At 48.9% G+C, this 22,601-nt stretch overlaps 9 protein-coding genes across 9 annotated transcripts; 5 read left to right on the forward strand and 4 right to left on the reverse strand.

Annotated features, from left to right (window-relative positions):
* Positions 1-832: 832 nt before the first annotated feature.
* Positions 833-1,732, reverse strand: N7473_010646 (uncharacterized protein; the record flags this gene model as incomplete). Its single annotated transcript, XM_057156585.1, has 3 exons — positions 833-958; positions 1,078-1,593; positions 1,679-1,732. The coding sequence occupies 3 exons, from the start codon at positions 1,730-1,732 to the stop codon at positions 833-835; spliced, it is 696 nt and encodes a 231-aa protein (XP_057005240.1).
* A 493-nt stretch (positions 1,733-2,225) lies between these two features.
* Positions 2,226-3,953, forward strand: N7473_010647 (uncharacterized protein; the record flags this gene model as incomplete). The annotated part of the gene is made up of 4 exons (XM_057156586.1): positions 2,226-2,518; positions 2,591-2,697; positions 2,765-3,076; positions 3,157-3,953. The coding sequence occupies 4 exons, from the start codon at positions 2,226-2,228 to the stop codon at positions 3,951-3,953; spliced, it is 1,509 nt and encodes a 502-aa protein (XP_057005241.1).
* A 1,041-nt stretch (positions 3,954-4,994) lies between these two features.
* On the forward strand, positions 4,995-7,286 carry N7473_010648 (uncharacterized protein; the record flags this gene model as incomplete). Its single annotated transcript, XM_057156587.1, has 3 exons — positions 4,995-5,288; positions 5,360-5,996; positions 6,136-7,286. The coding sequence occupies 3 exons, from the start codon at positions 4,995-4,997 to the stop codon at positions 7,284-7,286; spliced, it is 2,082 nt and encodes a 693-aa protein (XP_057005242.1).
* A 1,561-nt stretch (positions 7,287-8,847) lies between these two features.
* On the forward strand, positions 8,848-10,040 carry N7473_010649 (fungal specific transcription factor domain-containing protein; the record flags this gene model as incomplete). Its single annotated transcript, XM_057156588.1, has 2 exons — positions 8,848-9,745; positions 9,823-10,040. The coding sequence occupies 2 exons, from the start codon at positions 8,848-8,850 to the stop codon at positions 10,038-10,040; spliced, it is 1,116 nt and encodes a 371-aa protein (XP_057005243.1).
* A 1,421-nt stretch (positions 10,041-11,461) lies between these two features.
* N7473_010650 (uncharacterized protein) lies at positions 11,462-11,659 on the reverse strand (the record flags this gene model as incomplete). Its single annotated transcript, XM_057156589.1, has 1 exon — positions 11,462-11,659. One exon carries the CDS (start codon positions 11,657-11,659, stop codon positions 11,462-11,464), a length of 198 nt encoding a protein of 65 aa, XP_057005244.1.
* Positions 11,660-12,764: 1,105 nt separating this feature from the next.
* N7473_010651 (UPF0075 family protein) lies at positions 12,765-14,209 on the reverse strand (the record flags this gene model as incomplete). The annotated part of the gene is made up of 2 exons (XM_057156590.1): positions 12,765-13,943; positions 14,012-14,209. 2 exons carry the CDS (start codon positions 14,207-14,209, stop codon positions 12,765-12,767), a joined length of 1,377 nt encoding a protein of 458 aa, XP_057005245.1.
* A 631-nt stretch (positions 14,210-14,840) lies between these two features.
* Positions 14,841-16,286, forward strand: N7473_010652 (damage-control phosphatase ARMT1 family protein; the record flags this gene model as incomplete). The annotated part of the gene is made up of 2 exons (XM_057156591.1): positions 14,841-15,064; positions 15,086-16,286. 2 exons carry the CDS (start codon positions 14,841-14,843, stop codon positions 16,284-16,286), a joined length of 1,425 nt encoding a protein of 474 aa, XP_057005246.1.
* Positions 16,287-16,335: 49 nt separating this feature from the next.
* Positions 16,336-18,459, reverse strand: N7473_010653 (Zn(II)2Cys6 transcription factor; the record flags this gene model as incomplete). The annotated part of the gene is made up of 7 exons (XM_057156592.1): positions 16,336-16,466; positions 16,516-16,615; positions 16,667-16,773; positions 16,824-17,297; positions 17,355-18,134; positions 18,190-18,218; positions 18,431-18,459. 7 exons carry the CDS (start codon positions 18,457-18,459, stop codon positions 16,336-16,338), a joined length of 1,650 nt encoding a protein of 549 aa, XP_057005247.1.
* Positions 18,460-18,978: 519 nt separating this feature from the next.
* N7473_010654 (putative MFS monosaccharide transporter) lies at positions 18,979-20,762 on the forward strand (the record flags this gene model as incomplete). The annotated part of the gene is made up of 4 exons (XM_057156593.1): positions 18,979-19,119; positions 19,196-20,145; positions 20,198-20,453; positions 20,508-20,762. 4 exons carry the CDS (start codon positions 18,979-18,981, stop codon positions 20,760-20,762), a joined length of 1,602 nt encoding a protein of 533 aa, XP_057005248.1.
* Positions 20,763-22,601: the final 1,839 nt, after the last annotated feature.

A 22,601-nucleotide genomic window follows, 5' to 3' on the forward strand; every position in this document is an offset into this window, starting at 1 on the left:
CGGAACAACCTACATAGATTTTTAAGCCATTTAGACTATAATTTAGATACGTTACCTTAAAATACACCGTATTTTTGCCCTTTCAAACTTGAATCCATATATCTCTATCAATACTTTAATTGATTTCCTTGAAATATGCCAGTGACCTAGAAATACTATTTAAATTATGAAACCTTGATATTTCATCATAAAATTATCTGGTTGTTAAGATATGAAGTTGTAATTTATCGCGTTTAATATGGTGTTTTGGGGTGTCCAGCTCGGCCGTGTGTCCAGATCGGCCGTTGATTACGTTAACTAACTACTGGCGGGAATTGTTACCGACACCACAAGGTTTACTAGCCGCACCACAAATTATGTAAGTATCCTCATGACATAATCAATTTTGCCAAGAATCCTTACCATACAAATCCTTAATCAATTCGAATTTCACAGATAAAAGTAATGAAGATTAGATGATGGCGTTTTCGGACCAATATTGCCTATGTCACCATTAGGGATACCTTGGAAGATCTCTATTTCTAAAAGTCATTCTGGGCCTTCTTTCGTTAGATTTACAATTGGTGGTGACCTGCTGTACCAGTCCGGTACAAGTATACACTTATTTCGAGTGCTTCTCGGACGTTCCCACCACTTCAAGTGTTATTGTTGCCCCGAAAAGGGATCAATTGCATAGGTGGCCACAAAACACTGAAAAATAAATACTAGAAGTGATGGGAGGCCTGCGAACGGAGCCTATCTAGTTCCATTCCTGGGCGGTTTCTCCAGGGTTTTACCTCGAGCTAGAGCTTCATAGATTGATACTATGTTCTCCTTCCACATACATTATAACTCAGTCACACTTTCCGTCCACAAAACGGTATACCAGTCGTCCCATCCGATAATCGTCCTTAATGCCCGACATCAAAGTGCGACGAACGTAGCGACGCTGCCCGTCAATCCTTTCAAAACCCCAGACCTATTCATAACAATTAGACTCAATGATTTTTGGTACTGTTGAATTTAGCTCCGGCAGCTAGGATAGATTCCATCACTTGCCTGTTCTGCGATCCACTTCGGTTCATGGCTACGAATCACCACATGGATCCATAAGCCGTCTTCTCCACCTTCAAGAGGTTCAGTGGCTTGGGATTTCTCAACAAGAAAGCCATCGCAAGGCGCGTAGCTCTCATCAATTTCTCCTCGCAGAAATTTCAAAACTTCTGGGTCATTAATCTCCGTCCGGATATGTACACACGGTACAGATTTCGCCGCCTGGTTTGAGTTGCCGATAAATCGAGATTGAACTACCGTTTTCCCAAAGATGTGGTCTTCTTGAGGATATTCCTGCCAGTCCAGATAGCGACTTTCGGAGGTCCCGCCCAAGTTCACGTTGGCTGTCTGGCTGATCGCAATTTGGGTAACCGCACTGCCAGTGCCAGGACTGGAGCCTTCGAATTGTTTCATTTTCATGGTGACTTCAGTCATACCAATGGCCTTTCGCACGACCCAATTCACTCCTTGCTGTAAAAAGTCAGTAAGCAGAGGAAGATATTGTGTTGCTGAATATACCAGAGCAAGAAGCGGATCGGAATCGGTGGAGAGTTGTTTGTCCTGAATGTACCGTAAAGGTCAGTATAAGTATCTAACAGCCAAGTGAAACTTAGTAGATAAGTAAGATATAGCTGGAGCCACCCACCAGCATCCATGTTCCGGTTAGATTTTCAATCTTAATGTCACTTGGAGCAGCCATGTCGATAAGGTTTCGTTGAAATCGAAGAATTCGGGATGTCAACAATGTTGGAAGATTAAGGTTGCGGGCGCAGTAGCTTTGTTTTAAAAACACTGACTTTCGCCAGCAGTGGGTTCGAACTATCAAATTTATACATCATCTATAGCATAGTTATTTGATTGAATGGGAAAATCGTTCTCCAGACAGAGATACTCGATGTAGTAATGATTCGAGAAACGGAATATTTGCCGCACAATAGAATAGTGCCTTCGCGACGCTAGCATTGTAAAGAAAACTTCACCCGACTGATTTACGGGTTATTTCCCATTACGGAGTATAACCGAATTGGTGATCCGGAACACTAGTCCAACGATCATGCACCAAAAATTATTTCTCTGCATTCTACGTTGAATGGAAAGGGTATTTATAGCTGGTAGCATTTTTGATGGTATGTAAGCTGCACATCGTCTCAAACCCACGCATTTTGATTGAATCTTTACGATCTAATACGAAAATGCAAATGGACAACAAGCTATCGTATATCCTCTTAAGGGGAGGGACACTACTCATACATGACGAACATGACCATGTCATTCCGAAGAAATCCGATCTGTTGATTCAAAATGACCGTATCTCTCGAATTGATGATGATATTCAGCCTCCGCCAGGAACCCAGATAATTGACTGTGCAGACAGCCTGGTCTCCCCTGGATTCATTGATACCCACAGACATTTGTGGCAATCTCAACAGAAAGGTCTCCATTGTGATCAAATATTACTAGATTACTACCATTCCGGTACAGTCAAGTGTCAAACGCCCTTGACTATGGTTTCCGAAGACTAACAAACGAAAGGAAATCTCGCTAGCTCTCACTATAGGCCACATGATGTCTTCTGCGGTGTTCTGGCGAGCTGTATGGAGGCAATCGATTCCGGAACAACTACTGTTGTTGATCATGCACATGTCAATTACTCTTCCCAGCATAGTAAGGCCTTACTCCTCATGATTCTACTATATGCGTATGCATTCCATGTTTTACTGACCCGCCTTAGACGAAGAGGCAATCCGCGGGCAAATTGCCTCAGGCATTCGATCTGTGTACTGTTACTGTGTGCACCCACGCGTCTCCACTTGGCAGCCAGAACTCAAACTCGATCATGATATCTGTCTCGACACAGAAATGAACAATTTCCGGAAACTAGCTCATGAACAACCATTTGGTCCTAATGGAAGGGCCAGACTCGGTTTCGCGATCGATACGATGTTTGTTCAACCGAAAGTGCTAAAAGACGCTTTCAACGAAGCCCGTGAACATGGAGTGCACTTGATCACATCTCATATAACTCGAGTAAGCATGATGGACAGTGAGTTTATTCCTGCTTCTATTTCTCGTTTTCCCGCATCGTTACTGGTTGTACATACCACTAACCTGTTGTTACTAAAGACATGCCATCCGCTGTGGCAATACTGAACGACAACGGACTTCTCGGGCCTGATGTCTTGCTGTCTCATGGTAATAACATTACACGAGAGGAGCTGCAGTGGATTGAAACTGCAGGTGTCCATCTTTCGAGTACCCCCTTGTCAGAAGTACAGATGGGCCACGGTTATCCGATCTGCCTCGAACCAGACTTTTTACCACTCTCATCCATTGGCACCGATTCTAATAGCATCTGTACTTCATCCATACCTGCGCAGGCAAGCACGGCCCTGCAGACTACGCGCGCGCGGCAGATGGCAGAAAATATGAAGAATGGCACCTGGGACGGCACCATAGGTCCTAAAGCCGAGGATGCGTTCAATCTTGGCACGATACTTGGAGCGCGGGCTATCAGCCTTGGAGACGAGATTGGGAGTCTTACGGTGGGAAAGAAGGCGGACATTGTGATCTTCCAAGGTCAAACGCCGACAATGACTCCCGCCAGTGACGTTGATCCTATCGCAGCTATTATACTCCACAGCTCGGTGCGGGATGTCCGAACAGTCATTGTCGACGGTGTCATTCGCAAAGAGAATGGCTATCTCTGCAAAATTGACATCCCTGCTGATATCACAGAAAATGCTAGGAACAGCTCTAGTGGACAGAAGCTCTTTGAGTGGAAAGATGTTGCAAAACTTCTGAGAGACAGCCGCTTGAGATTGGAGGCAGTCAAAACTACGATTTGTGATGAGGACTCGGCACGGAATGGTCTGATAAGGTCATTTTTGGAAGCAATGATGCACGCAAACAGAACAACATGAGATTTGGTTTGCTGTAAGGTTGCGCATCCAATCATGGAATCTGATTTGGCGAGCAATATGTGATGGATGTTTCCCCTTTGATGTTTAATCGGGCCCCTTCTAGGAAGTTTGCTTTTTTCTTCATTTTCTTCCGCCTATATCAGACCTATTTGTTCACTCGCTCTTCCACCTTTGTTACTTAGATACTGCATTCGCAGGCTGTTTTTAATCAGGATTTCTGTGTGCCCGGCGTCCTTCGTGACTTTCTTGATCAAGCAACCTAAAACAAATTGACTCATATAGCGCTGACTTTGCGGTTCTCAATGCGTACCCACTGCGAAGCATATCAACAGCTGATATTTTAGTTCGGTTTCTGCTGCATATCACTATGTTGCATGCAAAACAGTTGATATCTAGCTCCCTTTGGGCTCCTATAACTGCCATTTCTATGGACTCTGCCAACAGTGGCCTCAGAAGGTCAATTTACGTCCCTTTGGTGGTTCCATCCTTGAATCCAGAGTGTAGAGAATGCAGACTTCCCAAAATCTGTACACTACTATACCGACGGACCATGCTCGATTCAGGTTGAAAAAAACTAGTCCAGTTGATTTGGGCACGTGCTAATCGGATGGGTGCTCCGCATTGAGTTTCCAGCGTTCGGCAGTGGTTATGGTTCTCTGGGGAGAAAGCGGGTCCCCCAAGATACGAATGAAGGTCTCGGGGAAAGAGATGTAGATCATCCGAAGCCACTGTAGGAATTCCGGCCCTCGCTGGGTGCAATGGTGATTACGACGAACTAATCCGTATTTGTAGATATCCCGGAAATTTTTGTACAGGGCCTCGGGCACGGCGGGGCACTGATCGGCTTTGGAATTCGCGGAATGTATGGTGCTCGTTAGGTGTATTATCTATACTAGGAAATTCACCGGCCAGTGAACATCTGAACCACTCTGATGACAGATTTCATATATATGGCATTCTAGACAAGTGCGTCCAGAAAAATTCTGATGATCTATTTACACTCTCCATCATATCTTTTCCATTACTTGCTCATCAATGACCATGGCCAATACTGGAGTTTTTGTCGATGTCGTGGGCCTGTCTTATTCGAGTGAGAATATCAAAGGCACTACATCTGATGAATTCGAATACACTTATATCCCAGGGGCACAAGTGACTTTCTCTATTGGCGAGCTTGTCCTGGGTCACTGTGAGGGCCGGCCCGTTACGACCATTTCTGATCTAATTCCAAATGGCGTCTCGACTTTTCATCCAAGGTCGGTGAACCGAGCGCGGCTGCTGTTCAGTCTGTCCGTTGGGGAGGGGTTCGAAACACCGATTCGCATTGACCATCACGTAAGTCTCAAATTTACATAAATTTTATTTTTCACTTGAGTGATAGTCGCCTTTTAACACGTCCAGGTCAGATTGAAGCTGCGATAAATCAGCACAAGGATGAGATCAACCTGGATTCTGAGAATTACGATGACCTGGATGGGCCTCTCCATAAGATCTGCGATATACTGTGTCTACGTCCCAAATCTGTCCACCACACGCGAAACCATCTTCGCCGTGAGAAAGCAGGATTCAAGGTCCTGAGAGACTTGCAAATACCATCCCCCGATGGTGGATATGTTTTAGCCGACGTCTACCTCCCCCTGCACCCAAAGGGACAATTCCCGGTCCTTCTCAGCTGCACTATATACGGGCGAAGAGTACCTTGGGGAGGTCCAGATTTGAATGACGACCAGGATATACTCGCTTTTGAGCGTGCAGAAGACCAATGGCATTCTACGGAAGCGGGTACAGACTTGCAACTACCTGATAGAGGCCCTTGGTCAACATCTTTCAGGACACAGCGAGGGTTTGAAAGTATCGCGTCCTTCAACACGTTCTCCTATGTCCCCAAAGGCTATGCTATGGTGAAGATGGATCCCAAGGGAGTATCAGAAACGCCTGGTAAAAGATGGGAGCCTGGTCAACTACTGGTGACTTTTGCACTGTGTGCGAATGGTGTGCGGATCAACCATGGAGCAATGGAAATGTCGCCCTCATTGGCAGCTCGTATGGGGCCAACACACAATGGGCCGTAGCCGGCCTCCAGCCGAAAGGGTTGAAATGTTTCGTTCCTTATGCCAGTAAGTCTCCGCTCCATCCCAGTCCAGGTATAAGGGAAAGCATGAGCTAAAAGAAAGACGGGCAGCCGACGTTGACTCGTATCGGGATGCCGCCTATACTGGGGGCGTGCCCTCAACATGCTACCTTGAAAACTGGTTTGCTCGTGTCCGAGGCGTGTCTCCCAAATGGGTGGATTATTTGGATGTGGAGCATCTGATGAAAACGAATTCTACATTCAACACAATCTGGGCCATGATGGAGTCCAAACCGGAGACCTCGGTCGAAATTCCTTGCTTCCTTGCTGCATCTCAAATCTTCATGATTCATGGGCGCGGCGCATATGAAGCTTGGATGGCGCGGCGACCCGACAATACCCATCTTCAGTTAGTCGATTCGAACTACTACTCGTGGCCGAGTCGGGAAGCGGCTGGCAAAATTTTGGAGATTTTGAACCATCATCTCAAGACTGAAGACTGTCCGGCTCCCGAGCGGGTAGGGATACAGATGCGCCTCGGAAACCAAAGGTGGTATTGGCGCAAGGAACAAACGTGGCCAGTCCCGGGCACGGAATACATCAAATGGTATCTCCATCCCGACCAATTTCTCGCAACTACCCCACCAGCCTCGGGGTCCCCAGAAAAGGGCTTCTCCTACCCAGCTCAGAAGCCTCTTGCAGGCGGAAACGGAGTCACTTTCCAATCCTTACCCTTCGAAGAAGACATCGAGATGGCAGGTCACTTTGCAGCAACGCTGAGCGTTTCATCGACGGCTTCGGATGCAGATGTTGTCGTCCTTACCTGGGCCATTGATGAACAAGGCCATGCTGTTGCTTATGGAGCAAACAGCAGTGAGCCAGAGCCGCTGGCCAAAGGCTTTTTGCGCGTCAGTCATCGGAAGACTGACCCGCAACGAACTTTGCCCTGGAGACCATGGCATACCCACCTACAGAATGACCTGCTGCCGTTTCAGGGACCAGATGATGTGGTGGAAATCAACGTGGAAATATTGCCTGCTGCTGCGCGTCTCCGCAAGGGCTGGAGCCTACGCGTGGACATATGCCCTTCCGAAGATCAGCCGAATATCCCAGGATACAATGGCCCCTCAATGAGGCTCTGGTACGGTGAGACTCATGGCCAGGATGCTCATGATACCATCCATGTGGGTGGTACTCGAACAAATTTTATCATGTGCCCAGTTGTGCCACGCAGCGAGGACTACCCTGGATGTATAATCTAGCAGGCTGTTACTTGGAGCAAACATAGTTATATGTACCTGTTTGCGTTTCAGATCACATAGCCCGCTACTATCGGGGTCGTCCAGACTTCTAGTCAAACATGGATTCAACACCTCTGTGAATCTCACGTTCTTTTTTCTGTCTTCGTTGCTCCATCTCTCTCAGTGTATCAATAAGCATATGCTGGGAGCAGCTGTTCGAAAATCTTGACGCGAGTTGACGAGACAACGCTGCCTCGCAGAGAGATTTGCAGATCAACTGACTTACAAATGCTTCATCTGGTTTATTAAACCTTAAAAGTTTTTTTGAATCCCTCAACAGCATTCATTAATAGCTGCAAATCATCTAGTGACTCATGTATATCGCATCGATCAATGTCAGCGACGTCACCGTACATCTCGCTCGAAATAAAGTTAGAGAGGGCTCTATTACCGCTAGTCCGGATAAGGAAATTTTCCGGTCCAATGAGACGTACGGTGGCGACCGCCCACACGAACCCCTATCTGATTAATAGATCAATGGCTGCTTCGTTGGTAGTTATCTTAACCTACCTTTATCTCTTCGAGGTTTCACTGGACCTTCCATAAGCCTGAAGCTATTCCCAAAACTCCCAAAATGACCGATTGTGGTAAGGCGATGTGTGGACAGAAGTCGGTTAGGTGGGTGCAGGAAAAAGGCTCAAGAGCGAGAGTTTGTGATCGGTGCACTGAGTGAGTAGACAAACAGCGGGGCAACCGTCATGGGGATATGCTAACATGAACTAGGAAAAAAATCAAATGTATCGACGCCAATACAGACAGTACATTGAATTGCCTCTAACTTAGGTCGATAGGCGATATGAATCAACCGATCTGTTCGGCCTGTGCCCGATCCAAGCAGAACTGTACCTTTAATCGCATTCGCAAAAGACCTGGTCCGCCTAGAAGGCCCCAAAGGCAACCCAATAATGTGACAGAATCAGAGTGCTTCAATGGTTAGCTACTCTCTGCCTAAACCTACGACCTAACGCTGATTGGGGACTTAGAGTGGCCGTCTACAGCTTGCGATACCTCCAACATTGTTCCTATATCGCATCCATTCCCTGATGGAATCTTTTCATCGAGTCTTCCAGATCCACCAGTGCAAGTAACTCCACCAGAGTCCGGAGGCAGTACGCAGTCTCTAAATTTCCATTACTCGCTATTCCATTCAAGGTCCCGGAGTGAACTGTAAGTTATCGCCGATGCACAGATGGACCATGTCTGATGTAATACCAGGGCCCAGTTCTTCACTTCTACTGTTAACGTATGCTATCCGCTATTTCAACGGGATACCTTGTTGAAGTCGCTGGATGTTGATAGTATTCACCCTTTGCTATTTGTCGTGTATGGCATCTCTGCGAGACTGATCGGGAAACCTAATATAGAGGCGGAAGCCGACGTGGATAGCGAGTTGCGGCAGTTGGTCCACACTCAGCAAATAAAGGCTGACAATATCATCGATCTAACAGCGCTTCACGAATGGCAAGCTGCTTGTTTGCTTACATGGTATGGATTCCATCAGCGGCTTGGCACGGACGACGACATGCACATGGCCATCACTACTTTGACAAGAAAAGCGTACCATCTTGGTCTGCATCAAATTGATAACCCAAGCAATCAAAGATGCTATGGATGGGATCTTCTAGAAGAACCCGTGCTGGAAGACTGGCGCCGTGTGTGGTGGTGCATCTACGTTCTGGATTCATATTCTAGCTTTTCAACAGCAACTCCGACGCAAGTGGAGACCGAGAGTATCCGGGCAGCGCTTCCCCTTGATCCTGCAGTGACAAGTAGCAGGATCTCTCAATCAGCGAAGATCTTTCTTCCCGCTGAGCTGGAAGCCCTGCCGGCTGTTACTCAAGATATTGGGAGAGGACTTGTTGATAGGGGCTTTGGTTTCCATATGGCTGTGAACACGCTACTGAAGGCAGCAGTAGCCATTCATCGGTTAAGCAAGCAAAGCTCAGGCGATTATATCTCTGGACGCATCTCTGCGTTGAGGGATCACCTGGCTGCCTTGCAATTAACACTTCCCCCCTACTACATGCAACCGACACCAGATGCAATCGGCGGCGAACTACTCCCTGGGTTCAATTCACGCCTTCAAACCCAACTCAAATTCCATAGCATTCGACTTCTGCTCAATTTTTCTGAGCTCAGAATGGATACGAAGCCTTGGCTATCCCAGTGGCAGGAGAACTTGGATATTTGCTATCGCATGTTCGAGGTGATCCAGCACTGGGATTCGCAGTCCAGTCTTACCGTCGACCCTGCTATCTGTTTCATCGCTTCATCTTTGCTCATAACGCTGCATCTTCATAGCGTATCAAGCGCAAACTCGAATGCGGTATTGCTTGCTCAGCTCAAACGCCGGAAAGAGGTGGTCCGCCTTTTTCTTGAGAACTACGCCTCGTACTGGAGACTGCCTCGATTCCTTCTTGGTAAGCAATTGCACTGGGATACTTGGCAGCTTAGAGTATAAAATTTTTGTTCTATGGTTCTTACATTATTCATACAGACTGCTGCATTACGTTCACAAACAAGATCTCGGGCTCCCTGAGCGCAGAAGATGTCCTTCAAATCTCGGAACATATCCAGGGACCATTGCATCAAAAATGGCTCAGCTTCCTGTCTCCTGGCCCGGAATCCATGGAGCTTTTGAATTTTGATGATCTAATGCATCTCGATTGGGATGCGTCCATTGAGAACTTGTTGTGGTTGCAGGGATGTGACTAAGTGCCAAATTTGACCAACAGCGCTCGAGGGGCTGGACGAGTACCAAGTCCAATGGCTGCTAAAATATTCCCACCCTCCTAACCTGGAGAAATCCTCAGGGATTTGTTGCGTTTTGGACACATATTGGGTATTCAAGAAAGGAATTGTCGAAACATGGAGCGGTAACATACCGTCTAGACAGGGGTTGTACTGACTGGCCCACCTTCCTCTTTACTTTGTATAGTAATTTGGTAGCCTCGGCATTACGGTTATCGTGGCGCCGTGTATTTTACATAGCCATCTATGGGGTATTTCAACCGGCCCCCGGTTTAATGCACCTAGGTCTAGGTTCTTTCCACCCTTTTCGGCACCCCCGGTTTCCCCATATTTTGGGCCGTATAGAACCCTAATTCGTGCTAATATTTCGTGGCGACGATAGCGAGAGTCAAGGCTACATTTTGTAAGAGACTATACTCCGTATTAAAAGAGGATTTATAGAAGAGGGCGATAGATGTGTTAGGACCTTTTTTTGTAGTGCCCTTTACCCTGCGGTAGATATATTACGCAACTCAAGTGTCTTTCTTGAGGCCCACCACTTCTACAGTAGTGTTCCATAAGTCTTCGTCCACCTGGTGACGACGTAATATTCTGCCAGCTAAACAGCCTCTCTGTTTCCCATCTTAAACCCTCGAGATTTATGTTTTCAAGCCAGTAGATACGTTTAAATGTTAAGAATAGAACGGGCGTTATGTTAAAATAACCTGAATTTTCCTTTGTGGCCGACTAGAGACCAGTACAGTGCAGACTATAAGCAGAGGACTAGGCGGTAGAGCGAGGGTAGACGAAGACTTACGAAAAACCACACTATACGAAGAAAAAGAATTTTTCCCGAAGAAAGCTCCCAATCGAACCGAGGTTCTATTTCCTCCGAACCCTTAAATAATTACTCAGAGAAGACCACCCACCCACTCTGCTATTATTGCCGTTGTGGTGGTCATGCACCCCTTCCGCGATGAGTTGTCCCGGCCCCCAAGTAGCCAGGTATTTCCCCGAGGTCAGCGGTGGGAGCGATAGGGACATGCTCGCTGTGTCGGATGCGGCCCACGAGACGTGCCATGCGCGATGTACGATCATTCCCTCGGTGAAGGTGCCTATTATGTCTGTATCAGACGCCAGCGGCGGGGTGATGGTGGTCTCGCCGTATTTGAATATACGCGAACATGCCGGGCTCAGCACAGGCGTAGGCAGAGCATACCCCGGTGCTCGAAAATAGAAACCACTAAGCCTCATGTAAATTTGTAAAATAGCAAAAATTAAAGAGGCCTATAGACATGCCTAGCACAGCAGTACGCAGCTGAGTATTGCCTAGTCGATGACATTTCGTAATACGTCCAATCCTGGGGGCAGACGGCTGGACTGAAGGTAAAAAGATCCGTCATGCTCTAACTGTCCCATCCTAGCGGCTGACAGGCCGAGAAGTCTGGGGCTGCAGCATCAGATGCGAGGACAGTGATTGTTGTTAGCTTGTTCAAGAAGCTGGTCGTGATGGTAGTGAGCTGGAAGGCCGAAGTACACCCGCTGAGCTGCACGTATAGAGTTGTTAGTGCCATGGCCATGACGCTCTTTGTGACGGTCGTCATCATGGGCTGCTTGACAAGGCACCTTCAATTCTTCGGCTCTTCTGCTCTTCGGCGCATACTTGGTCGCTGTAGGGCTGTCAATATTTCACTGGGGCAAAAGATAAAGAAAAGATGCAGATGCAGGGAAATCCGAAATGGTCTTGATCCGTAATGTTGTTACTTTCACCTATTCCAGAGTCCATGCCTGAACCATGAATTATCCCCCCTCATTTGCTCTCTCCATCAAATGCAACCACCTGGGGCCCCGACAGGAACCAGAAGCAACGCCAAGCACTTAGCTTCTCGGATGTCTCACCAGCCACGGAAAATAGACTAAGCGACCCTGCCAACTCAACGAGCAGCTCAGGCCGAGTTGTTTAACCCATAGGTAAAGCAGCTTAACGCACGCAGGTAGGGATTCCCAACCCATTACCCGTTTGGGTAGACCCGCGGGTCCTGGCGAGGACTAGGAGGGACTGCTTTATGCGTATTTCATCTTTTTTATAGATATCAACCTTGTTTTCGTATAGTATACCATTCATTGAACTGGAATATGTTGAAAAATGGCACCAAAGTGGGCTTGAATCCGGCGTTGAGCTCAAAAATGTCTCTCCATCTCAATCCGACGACCGAAACAATATACATGTAGTTTGCTCAGAGCTGTCAACTCCGCGACGGCCATCACCGACACTCCCTCGATAACATGATGTTGTTTTCAGTTTCTTATTTCCGAGTTTGGTTCCAAAGGACACAGTGTGAGATGTTGCCGCTTTTATGTGTGTGCGGCACGATGACGCGCGAAATAGTCTGCTCGGGGGACGCTCACGATGAGCCCGGATAAGCTACAATAAAAATTTAAGATAAGTTTGGATAAGGATAAGGCCTGCATCAATTGAGGCTAATTCATGAACAGTGCAGCTTGTTCTGCACAGCCCTGAGACATAAAATCAGTCCATCGCCCACTAAACGGCGGTACACTACATCTTCACTTAACAGCGCCATGAGGGGATTCAACCAAAAAGACACTCCACAGTCGCTAAAATGCTAGATTGGAACGAAGAACTAGCTAAACCCTTATATGCAAGTAATTAATCATACGAATAGACAGGTGCACCGCCATACCCTTCTAAGGCTTCCCGTAGGTGTAGGGCCGGTCAATAACCATATCCTTGACCGTCGGCAACCGAGCTTGACCCTTTCCGAATTCCACTGCCATCGCCATAACCTCTCTCCATCGCAATCCCGGCGCAATCTTACCTGAGATGGTGTTGGGCGTCAATGTGTCACTGTTAATGGGAACAAGAGCGGCACGGCCGAGAATAGCCTCAAGAGCCTGCTGAGCGAACGAGACAGCCTCCTTGGCATCAGAAGGAACACCCGTCTCATCGAGCTTGAGAATCTCCAAGTTGGGCAGCTGCCCCTTGAGGTAGTTGATGATGTTGGGGTTGCGGGCACCACCACCGCACATGTAGACACCGGCTATCTTGTCGATATCGATGTTGAAGTGGGGGAAGAACGTGCGGTACTGCTTGACGATGTTCTGTGCGGTAATGCGAGTGATGGTGGCGACGGTGTCGTATTTACTCATGCCCAGAGCCAAACACTCGTCGATGATCGCCTGGGCCTCGTTATCACCGAAGGTCTCACGACCTGTCGTCTTGGGAGGCAGGTGGTTGCAGTACTTATTGTTGTCGAGGAACTTGTCGACGACTGCCTGGTTGACAGTACCCTGAGCACCCCACTCACCATCGCGGTCATACTCCATCTCGCCGTTGGTGAAGTAGCGCATCGTGGCGTCGATGAACATGTTGCCAGGGCCGCAGTCCCAGTCGACCATGGAGTTGACGCCACCCTCGCTGTCGGGTGGAATGACGCAGAGGTTAGCGATACCGCCGATATTCTGGCAGATGCGCCATTCGGTGGGGTGGTGAAGGAGGAGACCATCGATCAAAGCGACAAGAGGTGCACCCTGGCGGCCGACCGCCTGTTCAGCCATGCGGAAGTCGGTGACTGTAGTGATGCCGGTCAAGCCGCTTATGACAGTTCCCTCGCCAAGGCAGAAGGCGGAACGGGTCTCGCCTTCCTCGGGCATGGAGAGAAGCCAGATAGTTTGACCGTGGGAGCCGATGAGGTCGATGCTGCTAATGGGGACGTTGTGCTTCTCACAGAAGAGCTTCACGGTCTCGCCGAACATGTTGCCGAGCTGGACGTTCAGCTGGGACATGAGGGAGGGAGTGGTTTTCGTTTCACGGAGCATGGTGAGGACGGGCTCCTTGATATACCGAGGGATGGGGATTTCGTCGTACTGTACAAAGGCGATTTGTCAGTTCCACTGAAGTTAAATCATATTAGACCACTAGAGAGCTGTCGTACCTTGAGGATCTCCATGTGCAAAGGAGCTTCAGGAGAACTCTGTCGATAACGAACAAGGGCGCAGTCAATGCCGTCCATGGCCGTACCGCTGTTCATTCCAATGACTGTGATGTCGAGGGTACCATCTGCGACACAACGGTGAGGACTGTTGACGTGAGCAGAGTCATTGGGCTCAGAAAATTCAACTGAAGTGACCATTTTTGTAATGTGTATATACAAGATTGAAACTCAATGATTTGGATTCATTCCAACAGTAATCCAGAGGAGCGAAGAACCGCTTCATATACCTTTTGAAATCTAGCCCCCATTGCTGCTGGACAATCAAGAATACTCCACTACCCCCGTCATAATCCAAAAGCGTGCGGTTATGCTCACGAGAAAGCGTTGAGAAGCGAGGATTCGGGATGCACTTGCTAGCTCCATCAGGCCGACATGCAAGCGAGAATTGCCTAATTGGGTATCTTCGAGACGAGGTCGAGACGAGGTGCACAGACCGTCCAATCCCAGGGATTGCGAAAACTTGGAGAGCCATTTAAGCCGTCAGTTTCGGGCCGTTTATGCGACGCCACACCTCCATAGCTCGGGAGAGGCAGCCGAGATCCACCTCCCATATTCGTGTCGAGGGGGGTTTCATAGATGGTGGTCAGCGGATCCCGAGCTCTGCTACTTTTTCTGGTAACTAGGTGGGGATAATCCTTGCATTGTGTCTTTGAATAAGAATACATAAAGAGTCCCCAGGCTCTGCTGTCACTGCTTCCTTATAGCTTTTGAGACCTTGAGCTTGTCCAGTCGGATCTGTCTGAGTCACATAGTCATGCCTTCCGCCACCATGAACGCCCAAGAAGTTCGTGCAGTTTGGACGTCAGAGAAGGGGTCAATGGCTAAACAGACGGCCGAGAACCGATGGGCCAAAATTATTCAGGGCACCATCGACGACATTGGCGAAACAGCCGCCGCGGAGGATTTTGACGGCCAGAAGAGAGTGGAGAGCATTGCCATTCAGATTGCCCTGAAGGACATCAAGAAAGGAATTGAACGGAACAAGCCCCTCACGTACGTACTTCATTCTCCAAGAACCGAAAATGCAGGGACTCACAGCGCTTCAGACCCCTACAAGATGACGGCAAGCTCGATATTCAAGAGTGGAACAAGCAGCTGGCTGCGATTGGCCAGTGCAGTTGGAACAACTGCCCTTGGCTCTTTGGAGAGTGCTACATGTACAGGTACGACTGTTGCTGCAAAGATCAAATCAAGGAATTGTGCTGAAAATCCCTCCAGAAGCATCCAGAGGATCCTGAACTCTTCAAAACACTGGCAGAACTACGATGTTTTCAAACGCCAGAAAGACTCTACCTTCGTCAAGTCGAGAGCCGCAGTCGAAGAGCTCGCCAGCCGTTATATGCAGATCGTTGCCGATACCCGACTCGCCCAAAATGGATGCAAGGAAGAGGCCAAGAGGTTGCTTTTTATCGAGATGACAGAGATTGCCTTGTGGGGAAACGCCACAGACCTGTCACTCCTCGCTAACCTGACCCTGGAGGACTTGCAAAACCTGCAGGGCCGTGAGGCCATCCAGAAGAGCCAGCGGAACATCGTCGACAACGACACTGACGACGTCTGGGCCTATCTTCAGCGCACTGCCAGTCAGACTAGTCGCCAGATTGACATTATCCTCGACAACGCTGGCTTCGAGTTCTTCACCGATGTGCTCTATGCCGCTTATCTTTTGGACGCCGGCATTTCCACCTCTGTCAGACTGCATACCAAGGAGTTCCCGTGGTTCGTCAGCGATGTCATTTCCCCGGATGTCGAATCGCTGTTCGAGCATCTCGATTCCTCCGAATGCTTCCCAGGTCGCGAGTATCTCGACCAACTCATCCCCAGACTCCGCAAGTTCTTCCAGTCGGGCGCCATCACGACCACTAGCGACCCCTTCTGGACAACGCCGTTCTCATTCCACGAGATGCCATCCAAAGCACCTGCCCTCTTCAAGGAGCTCCAGAACAGCTACCTGGTCATCTTCAAGGGTGACCTCAACTACCGCAAACTGACCAGGGATGGGATGTGGCCTCACACCACCACATATGAGGAGGCTCTTGGTCCCCTAGGCAAGCAGAGCGGCGTCAGAATCTTGTCCCTTCGTACGAACAAGTCCGACGTTTGCGTTGGCGTCCCGACCCAGAGCAAGGTTGACGCATTAAATGAGGAGGCGCCCGGTGGTGCGTGGATCAAGAACGGAAAGTATGCCGTGGTATCGTTTAATGAGGGTCGATGATTTCCTTTGTCGCATAGATAAATGCCCTTTCACTTTTGACGTGAACGGGTTACGTCATCGTCCATTCTTCTTTTAGAGAATTGATTATCCAAGTCGTCGGCCATGCATGCGTCACTTCCATATCTCGCAGCAGTCTAATTACTCCAGCCCTTTCTGCTGAGTCTGTCATCAAGGGACCCCCTGTCGATGTCAGTAACTATACCCCACACAGACCCTAGACATGTCTTACAAATAAAGGTGGAATGACAGAGCGTGATCAACGATGGCACCGTCGAAGGGGAACTGTTGCATGCCCCACAGATTGCACGAGCGTGCATCATGACTCGGATCTGCTGGTGTCAACGAGAACTCATCCGCATGTCAGCAAAACCAGAACTCACATCAGACTCACGAGCTGTGCTATGTGGCCCCCTGACTGCAAATTTAGGCGATGGCTTGTAGATGGCCAAGAGCATACGGGCAAGATGATAAAATCCAAATGCCATAACTACAAAAAACATTAGACAGCGCAAAGTAGAAGACTTTTTGCAGACATACTATGCCAGTCCGCTGTGAACCATATCTCTGGGAATGGGTTTCCACTCCCCTGGACAGCTTCGCTATACCAGATTGGGTCAAATGTATCCGGTCTGGTGATCAACCAATTCTCGACGGCCTCAGATAGCTCTTGCCATCGGCGTATTCTGGTTGAGGGCTCAGGGTAGCTTGATCCAAAGCAAAAGTGTACCACCGTGGCACAGATCCAAGTCATAGTGTTGGCCCAGGCTGTTTCAGACCTCAGATCGCTCAGAGGGTCACCTCCGCCCGGTGGAGGGATGAGAACCATGTTCAAATCCACATTAGGAGCCTGCTGATGTACACAGGCATTGTAGAGGCACTGACGCATGTACACCCAGAAAGCCGCCTGCCGCAACCCCGGGGTTGATGGATCCACCTCCGGCCCTTGCGACGCCCGGAGCAGAGCCAAGGAGCCTGCTAAATGACGCTCCTGGTCGCTCCCGGTTACCATGACTGTTTCAGTCCCAAGGAAGTTAGCCTGGGCATCGGCTCGAAAACTTTCTCACATACCATTTAACTGTTCAAACACCCGCAGGATGACAATTGCACACAGCAGAATATCATCGTTGGCCACCGTTTCCGAGCTCAGGGAGGGAATCAATAATTCTACGCAACGCTCATGCGCCTGCTCGGCCATTTCGGCATCCCCGACGTGCCGAGCCGAATAGGAAAGTACGGCATGAAGCAGGATCGGCGATTGCTTGACCAGAACGGGGATTTTCCGGGTAAACTGGCGGGAAGCATCGGTGCAGTCTAGCCAATACCCGAGGTGCGTTGCAAAGTGATGCACAAGGTAAGCTTCTCTGTAGGTCAGTGGAGACCCTGCATGTACTGCACCTGGGGGCGAAGCCGGAGACCATGGACTTAAAGACTCCCGTCGGACCTGGTGGGAGATCGGGATTCCAATCACGCTGAAGTATGGTGAGGTAGTGGTACTGTTGACTGGAGAGGCCATCGGAGGCGCAGGAACAGAGTCGGTGGTGAGTTTCGGGAGGATAGTAGATCCTTGTGTGTTGTATGGTGATATCACCGAGGCATTGGTACAGAATTCCGTATAGATTGGATTAGTGATACGTTCAGGGCTGGTTGCATTAGCAATCACTACGTCTGCAGTTCCTTGTTCCGGAAGGGGAGATATTTCATCATGGTCATGGCCAGGAGCATCCTTGGGGTCTTTCCTAGTCTTTCGTAGTTGATAAGGTTTGATCCTGATGCTCTTGGATGGATCTTCTCGAAGACATGGCCGGTTCTTTTTCTGGCACTGCGAACAGATTGGCTTGACTTGGTCACCTGATCTCGGGTAAGCCGTTGCATTCAGCTTATATTGAACTGTTCAATGGTATACATTTGACATGCCTCTTCCGGCAAGTTAGGCTGCGATAAAACTTAGCAAAAATCACGGCAAGGACAGAGCCTGGACACTTCTCCGTCAGCGGTCACACAGTCATTAGTTCTGCTTGGCAACTTTCCCCGCAACCGTTCCAAGGCATGAGATACAGATATGGAACAGCCACCCTTCCTTCCGTTTATCGACAGGCGAAGTGTGCAGCTAGTGTAGTGTAGGGAAATTAATGGGAATGACTGACCATCCATCTTTTGAGCGAAGCTTTCCCATGTTGAAATTCGTGTCGAAATCTGAAGAGGTCTGTAGAAGTGGAACGGTAGTGGCGAGGTAAGTCTGTCTCGAAGAAGGAAATCGAGACGAGAACAGACAGGAGACAAGATCGAGGAGGGGTGGAGAGATGGAAAGTGGGAAGAAAACTCGGGATTTATGGTGGCGGAGGCGGAGAAGGAGAAGGAAAGAGACCCCGAGGTTTTTGAGTTTGGAGTGATCCCCGTGAATGACAGCACTAGAAGCAAGAAAACCATATAGCCCCAATTTATCGTGATCTTCACCCCACGGGGTTTGCCTCCCTCTCTCTCTCTCTATCTCACACCTATCTTACATACAATGGAAGGAAACCACTCATCATCTATAAATATCCCCATGTCTTCCTGATACGACTCTGATCCACTCTTTTCTCTATCAATTATCTGGGGTTGACTCTCAGAGTCTTGGTTTCTCCATATTATATATTCATTCCAAATTTGTCTTTGTCTACTTTTTTCTGTTCCTCATTCAAGTTTGTTCACCATGATCCAGAAAGGTTTCTGGAAGACGGTCCCTGGACCTAGACTGCTCAGGTTGATTACCGCAGTCTCTGCCGTGGCCATTTCCTATGAGGGCATGAGTCAGGGTGTCATGGGCGCTGTCAACGTCGCCCCAGAATATGGAGTGTGTATCGCAGTCCTCCTGAATCATTACCCCCAAAGAGTTGGAATCGTGAACTAATCGAATATCACAACTGCAGTATCGTATGGGCTTCGCCGATGAGCATGGAAAAGTTATCAAGCCCTCTCTGCAGGGTGGCATCGCTGCCATGTATTATTTCGGTGCTCTCTTCGGAGCCTTCTGGGCCGGTAGTTTCTCAGACGCCTACGGACGTATTAAGGGTATTTGGATGGCCTGCGTCTGGTGCTTTGTCGGAGCCATCCTGCAGGCTAGTGCCGTGAATCTCACTCATATGCTCTGCGCCCGTGTTGTCGCGGGTGTTGGGGTCTCTTTCATTATCGTTATTGCTCCCTCGTGGACCGCAGAGCTGGCTCCAGCGGACCATCGAGGTCAAATGATCGCCCTGACTTTCCTCGCCAACTTTGGAGGCATTGCCTTGTCTTCCTGGATTGGCTTCGCTACTTCCTTCACCGACTACGCCGGCGGTGCCTTTCGATGGCGCTTCTGCTTTGCCTGCCAAGTGATCCCAATTGTCTTCCTCGTCATCGGTACCCTGCTCATTCCTGAATCGCCTCGATGGCTCGTCAAGGTCGGACGCAACGAGGAGGCATTCGAGATTATCACCAAGCTCCGCGGAGATGGCGACCGCGACCACCCGAATGTTCAGAAAGAAATTCGCGAGATCGTCGCCGTCGTGCAGATGGAACAGGAGTCGCAGAGCTCCAGCTATATCAAAATGTTCTTGGGCATTGGATCGGGGGATATTCACATTGGACGCCGTATCCAGCTGGCCTTCTGGCTCCAGGTTCTGATGCAATACGGCACGGGTATCGCGGCAGTTGTCATCTACTCGGGAAACATCTATCGCACTGCTGGCTTTGATGATTTCAAGTCCAACTGGCTGTCTGCTTTGTGCATGACCTGCGGTATTCTGGGAACTGGTATCGCTGCTTTGACCTTGGACCGGGTGGGTCGTCGCCGGACCCTCTACTGGGGAGCGGTCGTTTTGAGTATTATTCTCTTTGCCCTGTGAGTACAATCCCATTTCGTCCTGACGTTGCTCCTGCTGACTTTCCTCAAGTGGTGGTCTGAACCGTGGAGCCGTCAACAACCCCGACAAGGCTAAACAGTACGGAACCGGAGCCGCCGCCATGGTCTTCCTCTACGTGGTTGTCTTCAGCTCCTCATGGTTGATGATTCCTTTCATTTATCCGACCGAGATTTTCCCGACATGGCTGCGCGCCAAGGGTAACGCCTTTGGTGTTGCGGGTTGGGCGGTCGGCTACGGCGCTGGGTCGATGCTCGTCCCGGTCATGTTTGCCGGTATTCACGAGAAGGTTAGTTCTTTCTTTCCTTTCCCATATTTTCATTTCTGACTTCCTTTTTCTCAGACCTTCTACGTCTTTGGTGCCGCCATGCTCGCCTACATCCCCATCATCTATTGTTTCTTCCCCGAGACTGCCGGCCGCACGCTCGAGCAGATCGACTTCCTGTTCGCTAGCAAAAGCCTTTTCGTGTGGGATGAGGAAAAGGAGTTTGCCAAGCGCATGGCTCACTTCAATGCTGAAATCCAAAAGATGGAGATTGAGAACGGCGGATATGCGGGCGACGAGAAGAGATGTGAGGATTTTGTCGAGAAGATCTGATGGTGGAGATGGCTGGTCGCAAGCGAAACTGTCCATAATTGTTGTGCAATGGTCTTGCTGTTCAGAACGGCTGTTATCTATGAAATGATAACGTGCGACATATTATGTTTCTGTATCAAGTCAAGCTATGTACATGTGTATATGAAATGTATCATTTTTCTCTGCGAAGGATTCGGTAGCAAGACCGTCCTTTTCCAAACTTCAACTCCATGAGAAATCGATATGGATAGCTTAAGACCGTCATGTGCTTCGATTGATCACGCCACGGGTGAAGATCTGTGCCTACTGCGCTTCTGTCGAGACAACCTGTGCTGCACTAGTTACTGTATATATAGGGGATGATTAAAGTCACTCTTAAAACAAACAGCACTGTATACTATCGTATTATCGGTTCCATGGCACCTCCACCCGATTATGAGCCTAGCATAGCTCCAGCTACATTTGCGGCAGGCTGGCGTGAGAAGTTCAGGTCACAACCACGGCAGGTTTCCTCCATTTACAGTCTTCCCGTTAATGATTGTCCCTTTGAATACGACCACCAACCACTGAATAATAACGCCGATAATGTGACGCGAAATGAGGTTGATCGTCAACATACTGAAAGCGACAACTAGGCCGGGGGGCCTTTAAGCTTGGCTTTGCCCAACTTAGATAGCCCGCAGTAACATTCTCCTGAGGTGTCCATAGCACCGGTGGGTACGTTTATCTGACAGTAAAATCATCCTGGTCCCAATTTGTCCCTCACTCACAGTCAAGCAAATTAGACAGCCAAGTGCAGCGGGTCATTTCTCTAAACTATTCTGAGACAAAAGACTTGGATGTTGTTCTAACTACTGGTGTCCAGGGCGATGGACGAGCAGATCAGGCAGCAAGATGTTTGGAATGACGACATATAGCCGTTCCTCTGCCGTAAGAGACGGCGCCTTCTTTGGCCTTCTCATCACCCTTTGAGGAAAAGGCTTTTCGACCCATAATCGGATATGGATTGTGAGCTCAGCGGCAGTCTTTGAGGAGGAGTTGATTGTAGATGCAAGAAAAGAATATATATTGCCTTTATTGGGACCGTGGAGGAGACATTCTCTCCTTTTATAGTCTCCTTTTATACTTTAGATCACAGGACATAATACATGACACTGCAAAGGCCTCTTTGAACAGCATAACCTTGAAGAGGACGGTCCACCTCACTTTTGTGTTGGTTGGGGGTTAATGGCGTAGTTTTTTTTTACTAAACGGAGACCTCCAGTATGGGAGGACCTCACACGTACCACTACGCGCTAGTTCCACAGAATAGATGACCCTGTGGGGTATGCCCTTTTGGGGCACAGGCTAACACGCGCTGGAGGAAAAGAAGTACGGAGTAAGGCTGGCTGACTGGACAATGAGTGGTGGTGAGTAAGCAGTGACTGAGTGATCACTGAGTGATCACATGACTGAACTGACCTGATAACTGAGTCTAAGCCCGTGCTGGCATTTAGTGAGCCGTAGCCTGATCGCCCTCATAAAAGCGGCGGCAGCCCTGAGAGGAAAGCCCCACCCGGCGGACAAAATCCTGTGTATATAGGTGCATATATACACTATAGTTAGACTTGTGATAGAGTTGCATCAATTGTCCATATTTTTCTTCAAGTAACAAGAGCAATAGCATGAGATTCCGTAAGTGGAGACCCCGAGTGGTCTAAGTACCCCAATTCGGCAGTTCAACCAGCAAAACCCCCGCTAATAGTAATAATGGTTCACCCGTAGAATGGCCGATTGGTTGCAGCTCGGAGCTTCCCCCGATGTCAATCCGTTGACACCGCAAGTCCACGTTCTCCACGTTGTCTCCACGTTGTGAAACGA

The sequence above is a fragment of the Penicillium subrubescens genome, assembly GCF_028828155.1.
Source record: "Penicillium subrubescens strain IBT 31985 chromosome Unknown utg000007l_segment0_segment0, whole genome shotgun sequence".
Lineage (NCBI taxonomy): Eukaryota > Fungi > Ascomycota > Eurotiomycetes > Eurotiales > Aspergillaceae > Penicillium > Penicillium subrubescens.